General features: G+C 38.9%; 1 protein-coding gene across 1 annotated transcript in view; it reads right to left on the reverse strand.

Annotated features, from left to right (window-relative positions):
• Nucleotides 1–11,522, reverse strand: part of DMD (dystrophin) — a 1,204,567-nt gene that overhangs the window by 956,016 nt on the left and 237,029 nt on the right. The window contains 1 exon segment of the mRNA XM_009334780.1: nt 10,034–10,206. Within this exon segment, the coding sequence (XP_009333055.1) occupies nt 10,034–10,206 (173 nt within the window).

The raw sequence follows: 11,522 nt of genomic DNA on the forward strand, positions 1-11,522 counted from the left end.
CCCAAGCAAGTAGGCTGGGGTGGGCATGAAGCTGGAAGGGAACATAGCCAGGACAGGTGACCCAAACTGGCCAAAGGGATACTCCATACTATATAACTTGCAGAGCAATAAATACTGGGGTAAAGGAAGGCGGGGTTGGGGGAGTTTGTCTTCCAAGGTGGCTGCTGCTTGAAGACTGAGCGGGACATCAGTCTGCTTGTGGGAGATGCCGAGTTAATGCCTTTGCATCACTTGTTTTTCTATTCTTCTTTCCTTCATTTATTAAATGGTCTCTATTTCAACTAATGAGTTTTCTTGCTTTTGCTTTTCCTATTCTCTTTCCTGTCCCGGGGGAGCAGGGGGAGAAGCAAGCAAGTGGCTGTGTGGGTGCTCAGCTGCTGACTGGGGTCAACCCACCACACTCCTACACCTTACTCTACAGGCATATGGATTATTCTTCAATTCTTTTTTCTCTCCAAATTTAACACACTTTGGCTGGCATATGGCATAGGATACATAAGCTCATAAATCAAATTTAGCAAAGAGAACGCTGTAGTAACCACAAAGCTATCTATTATGACTTTCTTAAAAAGCTCTGCAAGGATGTGTTGCACAAATACTACAGAGACTAGGGTGTAAAAAGATTATTCAGTGACAAAAGCTTTTAGGACAAGGAAAGAAAAGAATGATATCCAAGGGACTACCTCCACCCCCAAATGTTTTTTGCGGGGATTTGGTATGAAGTTCTAATCACACTTGTGCTGCTCAGGGTAATACATTATCTTCATACAATCATGACTCGTTTGGTGAGGTAAGGTTTTATATACAGGAACATGCTTTCTTCTAACCAGTCAGGACTCCACTGGGCAAGAACAACAACATTTAGAATTATTCATTGAGGAATGACACAGTATTGTCCTATTCCTCTCAAAAAACCTCTGTCATCATTAATAATATCTTATGTGTTCAATTTCATCCAACTTCTCAATTACATAATTCAGGAGGATATTTTTGAGTTAATGTATCCAGATAGGCCATGACTATTATCATCACATCTTCTATAGAGGTAGGATTCTCAATATAAGACACAGAGAGAAAGAAAAAAAAAAACCAACCACCAAGCACTCAAACACAAAAGTTTCAATAACAAAGTTTCAGATAACATCACGTTGTAGAACACCTTAGTTGAATTTGCATGCTTACTAGCTTTACTGCATATGCGTGTGCCTGTGTAGAGCATACACAGCATCTCTCTTTTTACACTTACTAGAGATGGCAAAAGTTTGAACCCTCTGAGACACAGCTATAAAAGAGAAGTAGTAAGCTTCAGTAAGTCACTGACAGGTTTCTTATGAATTTTCTTAGTATTGTACGTAAAAAAGACAGCACAGATTTCAAGCCAACTTAAAAGTATGTAGCCACCTACTGCAACCCAGCTTTGACAAGCATCAACTTAATTAAAAAAAAATTTAAAATTCAATAAGCTCTCCCTATTCCAACAGCAATTTAACTTTCCAGATTTTCCCTTTGTTGAAAGAATACCTGAGTATACATATTTCAGTAGCACCATCATTAGAGTGAGGGTGTCATAATGTCAGCTTGAAGCATCAGCTTCTCAGTGTGATGTGTCTAGATGTTTCACTGGGTGTATTTACACGGCAAAACTGCCAAGTATGATTGCAAGAGGTATTACAGCCTAGAAGATTAAGAATTGTGGTATATGGCAAATAGCTTTTGAAAATCCCTGAAACAACACTGAAACAGAATTTCATATAACAACTATTACTAGCTTTCTAAGGAGTTTTAAATACAGGGGTGAGCAGGTATGAAATAGTACATGGAAGAAATAAAATGGAATTCTGATTCTCCACCTTTGTTCTCTACGTATTGTTCAAATTGTACAAAAGGAAAGGAAATTTGTTCTCACATCTGCAGCTTGATTCCTGTCTGACAGGGAGTAAAGCCAAGTAGACAAAACTAGCAGTCTTCACTCCTCTCCCTGAACACATACAAGCATATGCATATTCAGAGAAGCTAGAATTAACTAGAACATGTTGAACTCCATCTAGCAGCCACTGATCAGCTAAAACAGCAATGATATTGTATTAGTTTATGACAAGATCGTGGAGAGCCAAAATTGAAAGGATTAAAGGCTTCAGTGGAGAAGTTTCGTATTGTAAAATCAAAATTTATACCAAACACAAGGTAATATTTGTACCTGCAGTTCTTTCCTATAACTAGCAGAAAGGAGAAAAAAAAATGGGGAGGGGGGGAACAAACCTGAAGTTTTTGAAAATATATTTGCAAGAAAAATGGTCATAAAGTATAAAAGGGACTTTATCCCCACCCACCCAATTACATCATTTATGGTGGAAATAGATCAGCCAGGTTAACAAAATTGAATCTGGAGTATACTAAGGCCAAACAAATCCAGACGTATCTTTATGCAGAAATTAAAGTAATGAATAAGACAAACCACACTTAACTATGAAAAGCAACAGGTTACCAACCAATTTAAGGCAAGCAACAAAACAAAACTGAGAGGCGGCAGAAAACTGTGCCCAGTAATTCCATCCTACCACAGTGCTCTGTTCCTGGTCGCAGCCCCTATCAGCGATACAGAGTTTCAAGACACATCTTCAAAGTTTACTCTTATTTTTCCTCAGAGTCCACCTGCTAAATCTTTGTCTAAAATAGAAAGCTAATTTTCATGAGTGCAGATACAGATATCATGACTAAATAACGCCCACAAGAGTTTATAAGCAGTGAAGAAAAAATAAAAAGAATTTCTGAGGGTTGGTTTCTTTACTTACTAAAGCACATGTTTATTCATTCAAATACATTTTTTCCATATGAACCTGAAGTTAATTCATCTAAGATGCATATGGCAGTGAAACCTGAAGAGGTAATGATTTTTGCAAAGGTGTAGATTCAAGAAAAGTAAGGGAAACAAAGTATATACTCCAGAGGGAGAATTCTGAAAGAAGGAAGTGAAACATTTTGAAGACACTTTAACATCATGGGATGTATTGTTTTCATTTCTTCAGAATTTCTGAAGTGACTCATTTGTAAAGTATCACAAGCCTTTAAAACAGCAATCTTTATAACTTACATAACTTTTGGTAAAAAATAATTACAGAAAGGTAATTATGAATATCACAAAGAAACAATATGCATGTTTTAAGAGGCCATTTTCTTAAGCTGTATTAACATCTAGCTAAGGTTATAATGCTATTAGAATTAGGCCGCGATAAAATAATTTAGCATAAGAGCAACTTACAGATATAATTTACAAAAGCTTTCCATCAGTGTATGTAGAAAGGAGCCACATTTAGATCATAAAAGCTACTATCTCCTTTTCAAGAGAAAAGTTGTGGTTTTGTTGTTGTTCTAGCTTTATTTATACAAGAAAGTCTCGTATATGTCTTCAGTACTCTCACAATTAAAACAAAGCAGGAGCCAGTAACTACCATGTAACCTAGTGACTTGTTACAATAAATGCATTTTCATACCTCTTCATACCATTGCTTTTACTTCTACTTCTCCTTTAACTTACTGAAGACAAACTTTTGCTTCTTCTATCCAGGACCTCTTTTTAATGCCATTTTTCTTCTCCCCTCCCCACTCTGCCATCCTGAAGCAGAAACAGCTGCAGAGAAGTGCTCATTTCTAAGGCAGTTACCTGGCCTAAGTTCAAGCATTTTAAAGAAGCAAGGAGGAAGCTAATGAATGCCACTTGCTCCCACTTCAAAATCCCCGATTAAAGGGCCAGAAAAAAAAAAAAGCCTCAAAAAAGCTAGAGGAAAGACGCAAAGCTCTCTCTGATACCCATCTGGAGCAAAAAGATTACAAGAAGTAAACAGGGAAAGCTCTCTCTGATCTGGAGCCTGAAGTAGGAAGAGTTTCAACTGTAGCAGGACTGACCACTCTTCCTTAGCAAAGTATTTTAGTTTCTGTGTATTCCTAGGGTGATGGTGCTGCTCCACAAGCTGCTGCCTTGTTTATTCTGTTCAATGCAGAACATACCATTCAAGGAACTATACCCCAAGTTTATCTTTATATTCCGAAAATTCGCACCCTGGGCTCACTGATGTGCCCTTGTAGCTTTGCCAAGTAACCTGTGCTCTACTGCTCCTCACATTCAGTATTAAAAGCAATTGCTAAAAAGCCTAAAGGTCCATAAAGAGATGGTGATTATACAAATGGGAATATCTACTCAAAGTAACCCCTTTGTAAAATGGCAGAGAAAGGGCATTAGAAATATTTGATCAAAACAAAACAGTCAGCCATAAGCAAGGGAATGGTGGGTTAAAAGACTATGAGAGAGAAAGCTTCCCACTGAGAGTACTGCTCTCACAGCGTATTATGTTTACATAGTTAGCGCTTCATGCTAGTCTCTTACTTTCTTTTAATCCTTTCGAGGAGGCACTGAGAATATTCATCCAGATACAAATTCCACACTACTGTCTGAACATCTTTAAAAAAAAACCAAACAAAAATAAAACCCCACCTACCCATCACTGAAAACATTATATATGAGAAATTAAAATATCACCGCTTAAAGGATAGGGATTGGTTTGATTTTGTTTTATTATTTAAGGCACGCAGTTATTTCATTATTATGAACCATCTAAGTAGAAGGAACCATATTAGATCTTTTTGGTGATTCATGTAAAGCCAGTATCCTCTCCTTAATAATAGCATTTAAGCCTTCCATGTCTCAGGAGTTTAAGGAATTTTGGAGTTGGAGTCATTGTGCTTGTGCACATATATTGTTGTGGGAATTCAACAAGGTTGCCTTAACTCTTTTTTCCTCCATTCTTCAGCTTTTTGCACCTGAACCATGAATGAAGATGATTTAGTACTATCTAGGATGTTTTTGGAGGGCAAATACCTAAAATATAACGTTGGTATAAACAGAAGAAAGTCCAAGGTATGACAACTTCCCAGTGTGTTTATTCCTTGACAAAGAGGACCTCGACTATGACTGTGATAAATATAATGGTATTTTCTATAATGCAGTGCCTGTCCTCAAATGTTTCACACAATCACTCAGCCTGGATACTTTATGGTGAAACAGGTAAATACTATTTAGCAATCAAATTGAATGATATACTTAGAAAAGCACACAAACTCAGTAAGAGAGGCTGAGGGTTGTTTTTTTTTTTCCTTTATAGAGACCAGATGGACACAGGGAATATATTGTTAGTAGCAACTTCAGAGTGTGTAACATCTAAACCAAGACGACATGTAACTCTCTCTCCCATCTTTATCTACTCAATTGACTTCCTCCTGCTATTCTTGTTCCCTCCTCCCCACCCTCAAAAGGAGCTGCCCACAAAGCTAGTGCAACAAAAATGTAACAGAGGCTGTAAATTGAGGCTGAACATGGAAGTTGTTGAAGGATAAATCAGACACAAAAATTACTGTAAACATAAGAAAGTATATACTGTTATTTATTTTGAAGTTTATATGTATTTCTTTCAAGATTATTTGCCATTATATGCTGTGAGCTGCAAAAAGTTAAGTTGGCAAAAAAGTTAATTTCATTTCCCTGAAATCACAGTAAAACAGTGTGACTAAAAAATTTCCTACTTATTGTAAGTAGGATGTTAATTAGATCTATTTCTAGTAAGTTACAACTTAAAAATTTGAGTGCTCAACCAATATTGCAGATGAGGCAATATAGAGACTACAGTGCAGTGTATATTTTGATGCAGTTATAAAAAAAGGCTTGAATTATTTTAAAAAGAAAAATCTAATTGTAAAAATACTAGTGTGGTTTAGATACACAGCAGGACTAACCACAGCATGTAGTAACTGATCTTAATAGCTTACTACTTTATGCCAAAATACCATTCTTAACATTATGCCATAAAAGTATTATGAAGCACTGTTTTTAAAAGCAAATTAAATAAGACTGAGTTTAGAAAAGAAAATTTAATGTTTGTGTATTGTGAGAGACTGATTCCTATAGATGTCAAAAAGAAATTACTTTAATGCTACCAGGAAATCTTCCCTCACTTTCAGAGAGCCTAAATACTATGGAAAAAATTGGCTAGAATCATTCTTTCAGTGTTGGAGAGATCTTTGTTTGTTTTACTGGGGGTTTTTTGGTGGCAGACAGTCTAGGAATAGTGCTAAAATTGGCAAAAAAATACATGCACCAGGCACCAGGTCCACCATATGAGTTCATTATCATACCTGTTTTTCAAACTATGGCTAGCCTTTTTTCTGACTAATTCTGCTTTCATTCCTGAGAACATCTAAATGTGATGAAGGCTGTGCACACAAATTATAGCCTGAGGGTCAGTGTGTAAGGCTTATGGCTTACCTCTGAAATACACCTGAAGGAAAGCCTAAACTCAAAGACTTCAGTGTCAAAAGGAGAAGCTACTATTTGCAGTAAAGACTACTTTTGACAATTAAATCATGAAAGTCTTTTAAGTTTCAGGAATGTTGAACATGTTTTAAATCTTTAAAAATGAAATTTTCCACCAGTGTATTTTATATACGTACTAGGTTATTTCCTAAGTAACCATAAAGACAACCGTAGCTGTTCTGACAACTAGAGCAACAAATCCTTGTTTTTCTTAAAGAGCCCATTTCAATATAAAAATTGCTGGCAAAAAGAGAGGTAGTGAAAGGTATTGTAGAAAGGGACAATAATAAAGGAGGAAAAAGACAATGGAAAAAGTGAATTAATGAAATACAGAGGAATAAACTCAGAGGAAGACAGGAAAAAGAAGAGAACATCTGGACCAAACTTTATGGAGAACAAGGAAATGGAAGAGGAAGAAGTAGAACAGGAGAACTGGAGAAACAGAAAATCAAACAGGGAAAACAGAGGACCTAAATTCAAAAGTGTTTGTCTTCAGAGGGCTTCTCATTCTAGGTATGTAAGCCACAAAATATTAATAAAGCACAGGATGTGTGAGACACCAGGTTTCTCTGAGATTTCATATAAATCGGTGTTGATCAACTTTTCTTAAGTGTATATTCAAACTGACTTCTTTAGGCATGAAGCCAAGACACTCTTGACACCCAACAAGTAGGTACCTGCATTTTAAAGTGACTAAATTAGGTGTCAACACTTCTTAGAGAAGGCTTTTTATTCTTATAGGATAGAGATAGGTGCTCCTTGAACACTCAGAGTGTCTTAGCGTACCTATTTTACTGACTGTATCTTGAATCTTGAAGGGCAATTCAGTGCTCCCGCATACTGAGCATGAAGTGCGAAGTCACCAAAAATCAATATAGAGGACACACTAAGCACAGAGGTTCATCTTAAAAATTACTGACTCAGGGCTTCAGAGAACATTAGGTCTTCCTCTGAGACTTTTGCAGAATAACTTAGTGATTGAAGTCCAGAAGAAGACAACTGGTGTGTCTTGGAGTCTGGAAGACTCACCTCAGGGAATCTGAATGCACACTTCCCGTTTCCCAGATGGGTGCACTACCCACTGGGCAAGAGACAAGACTTCTGTGGAGTAATTATTTTTCACTTCTATTGAAGATAGGCTCACTGTGCAGAAAGCTATGCAAGATTTATGGCAGCAGACACAAGAAGAGTAAAAGTGAGCTTAAGTTTTGGAGCCCTGTTTTAGAAAACCTGAATAAAGTGCATAAATTGTAGTGAGCAGGAAATGAATGTTCACAACTGGTGAACTTTGTACTGAACTGAACACAACAGTGCATAAAGTATGACATACAGACACTTAGAGATTTGTCTAGACAATCCTAATGTGGCTTAGGCAGGCAACTGCCTTCCCCAACCAGGGACTGCTCCTGAATAAAAGCCTCTGTTCAGACTTCTGGAGCTCTTCTTACAGAGAGGGACAAAAAGGAATTTCCAATTACTGATTTTGAACACCAGGTGATATTACATGGTCCTGCAGAGCACTCAGTCTGATACTCAGTCTGAATACCTGAGTATCAGATACCCTAATCAGGAAACAGGCAGTCTGATATTGTGTCTAGGTGAAAAGATGTGCCACCACTTTGGCCTTCTGCCACACTGATTTGCTGAAAATGAAATCAAGGTAGTTACAATGCCGTAAAGCACTACTGGTTTTAGCCTTTGAGTCTACAGTAATAATTAGTTATCCAATATAATTTCAGCATAACTATTTTTTGGCATTTTTGAAATAAAGTATTTTCCCTTCGAGGTGTATCTATTTTTTTTCTTCCCCAGCTGTATCCAATGCAACAGAGACAGCACTGTACCTCCGAAAGTAGTAGGAATCACTCAGTCCTTTTTGTATCACAGGGTTCCTGTGTGACTTAAGTAACATGGTGTTTGAGTTAAAAGCAGCACTTTCCCACTTAATAAGGCTGTGTATAGACAATGTTTTAGGAAGACAAAAATGTATTCATGCCCACAGAAATTATGCATAAGCTCTCACACTGTAACAGAGCTTCTGTGAAGTGAAGTGATGCAGACAGAAGAGTATTCCACAGAAAGCTGCCTTTTTTTTTTTAATCATCTACAAGTATGGAATCAGATCTTTCTTTCTAAAGAGATTCATTGATTTCTACAGGATAATTTCATTCTTATATTCAGTTCCCTCAGAATGAAACCACTTATGAAATGAGAGAGAGAGCAAATTAAAATGAGAAATGACCATCAGCGTAAATAAAAAAAAGTAAGTTTAGAGAGTGTTTGAAAACACCAAAACACATTTTAATGAATGACCAATGAATAGTTATCAAAAGCTAGTGACATAATCACTATATTTTAGTTCTTTTCTTATTTAGTTCCCCAAATACAATTCTCCTAATATCTGCATAAACCCTTGCACCAACACCAAGAAGGTGTCAGCGCATCAACGGCAGAGTAACAGCAGGACAGTGGGAAAGCCAGTTGTTAATGTTATAAATACAGAATGCAGGTGAAAGACATACACGAAGCCCTTTTAGAGTATAATAAATTCTTCCTTAAGATAATGTCTTATTCCTAACATTAGAAGCAAACAACACTTGTAACTGAAATTTCCTGGACCTTGGTTCAGTCAGATCTACTCATGGCTCCCAGGCACATGCAGGGTGAAAAAAAGTACTCACAGCAAGAGATGCCTACTGTGCCTGGAATGGTGGCGTAAGGCATAGCCACTGTAAATGGCTGTCAGTGTTAGTCTTCACGCAACAACAGCAGTAGACTTAATCAGACAGTTTCATTCAGAAACAATTACATGAACCAGCAAAAATTTTGGAAAGAAATATCTGCAGCTCTTCATTGCTTAAGTTGGAAGGCATATATTGCCTCAGACTATGCTTTTAGAAGTATTCTGTCCTATTTTATTTTAAGCCTTTACTGCAACTAAAAATAAAAAGGCCTGATTTGTACTAATATCTTGTAAATCCCTGTTGTCTCTTACTAAACAGAACATACCCATTTAGCTGTTTAAAAACTCAACTCACTGATAATTTGGAGCAGTCAGCCACCTTGCAGGACAGCCCCCTTTAGGAGAGAGGTATAGGAGTGGGAGAAGAGAGATCAGGAGGCCTACCACACTGGAAAAATAAATACTGCTTTAAGACCAGTAGCGGCAAGAACTAGACCTTTAAGATGGATTGGCTTGCACATCTTCCTTAAGCCAAGTACACAGAACCACCAGAGGACTCAGAATCTCTAAAAGTAGAGTTTTATACAGCACAGATTAGAACAAGACAACTTCTGAGAGAGGGTGAAAACTCACATCAGCTGGGGGAACAACATGAAAGGTTTTGAAAACAAAGGCTACCTTCTCCAGATGTGTCCTTTTGAGGTAAATCCATACTTTCAATCCAGCAACTGTCAGTGGCTTTCAACAAACACTAAATTTTCCCCCTCTAATGCTGTGAAAAGCTCAGACCCTCTCTCTCCACAAGAGGATTCGGTCTGACATCAAGTGCAGCACCCAGGTCAAAGAAAACAGGCAGCCATTTAAAAGAATGCTGAAACACCCACACAGGAAGCAGCTAAAACCCCCACATAATAGATACACCATCCTCAAGCCCTGTTACAGCCGTCTGTTACAAGTTCATTGAAATAATGAAAAGTTAGGTTTCCTACCTGTGACTGTGGAGGAGTGCATTGAAAGCCAATCCATCAGACCAGCTACTGGTGAAATTGATAACATTGACCTGTGGATAATTACGAGTCGATTGGCGGACCCAGCTCAGCAGAATCTTTTCACTGTTTGTCTGCTGCAGTCCAGCCATGATGTTTTTCATTACATCTTTGACCTGCAATAAGAGACAGAATTTCATCAATGATTGAACTTACTCATTAAAAGCTAACTTTTTTGTTTTTGACACAAAAAACCTTCAGTTGCCTAGATTTAAGCCTTAAAGAACAACTTCCTAAGTAATTACAGAACATACTTGCTGCCACAGTATAATGACAGCAGTCAAGTCCGAACACTTAAAGACAGCTGATATTGACTTGTTTGTCACCATTGCTGATGCGTTCAGTACATTCATCCCTGTGCCATGTGAAGCATTCCATGTGTGAACAGAGAAGGCGCATTTGTTTGCGCTACTTGTGGGAACAGAGTTCGTAAAAACTAAGTATTTATCCTTGTGGTTTTCTTTGCTCTGGAAATACATCCTTAGTTAATATGATATATTATAGCAAAAGTTGATAAAACAATGAAAAGCATTCTTCTCTCATCGACAGTTGAAATAAGTACCAAGGCAAAATAAACGTGCTCAGTGCACAGTAGATAATGTTTTTGACATAAATGTACAAACTATATTGTTTCCCAGTTGAGTGCACTACCCACTGGGCAAGAGACAAGACACAGTGCCCCTCCTGGTTCTAGAGGCCAACTCAACTAGCAGTCATTGCCTTCTCAGAAGAGGACCAGCTATGGTTTCCACTCAGCCGAAAGCCGTCGCCAGAAGGAATGTGGTGACCCAGACAGAGCCCTCACGCAAGTACACAGCTGTCCAGGTCGCCGGCTGCAGGGAGTGCCTGAGCCTGTCACTTGTACTGGAGGGCAGCAGAGACACCACCTGTGTGCGGTGTGACCAGGTGGATGATCTGCTCGGCCTGGTGGCAGAGCTGAAGGAGGAAATGGGAAGGTTAAGGAGTATCAGGGAGTGTGAGAGGGAGATAGGTTGGTGGAGCTGCACCCTACCATCCCTGAGGCAAAGGCAGCAGATGGAGGCTCCACAGGAAGCAGAGGACCCCCTGCCCTCTTGCCACCAGGCAGAAGGAGGGGACCTAAGTGAAGGAGGGGACCTAAGTGACAGGGGGAATTGGAAACAGGTCCCCGCTCAGGGTGCCAGGCGAACGCCCGCCCGGCCTCCTCCACCTTCCCAGTTGCCCTTACACAACAGATACGGGGCCCTGGAACTTGAGGGCCAGGCAAATGAGGATGTAGACGAAGGTCCATCCAGGGGTTGCCGAGGGTGAGGCAGTCAGCCCCACGCATTATGGCTGCTTCTGCTAAGAAAAAAAGGAGGGTGATTGTCACAGGCGATTCCCTTCTGAGGGGAACAGAGGGCCCAATATGCTGACCAGACCCATCCCACAGGGAAGTCTGCTGCCTCCCTGG

Source organism: Pygoscelis adeliae, unplaced genomic scaffold, assembly GCF_000699105.1.
Source record: "Pygoscelis adeliae isolate BGI_AS28 unplaced genomic scaffold, ASM69910v1 Scaffold91, whole genome shotgun sequence".
Lineage (NCBI taxonomy): Eukaryota > Metazoa > Chordata > Aves > Sphenisciformes > Spheniscidae > Pygoscelis > Pygoscelis adeliae.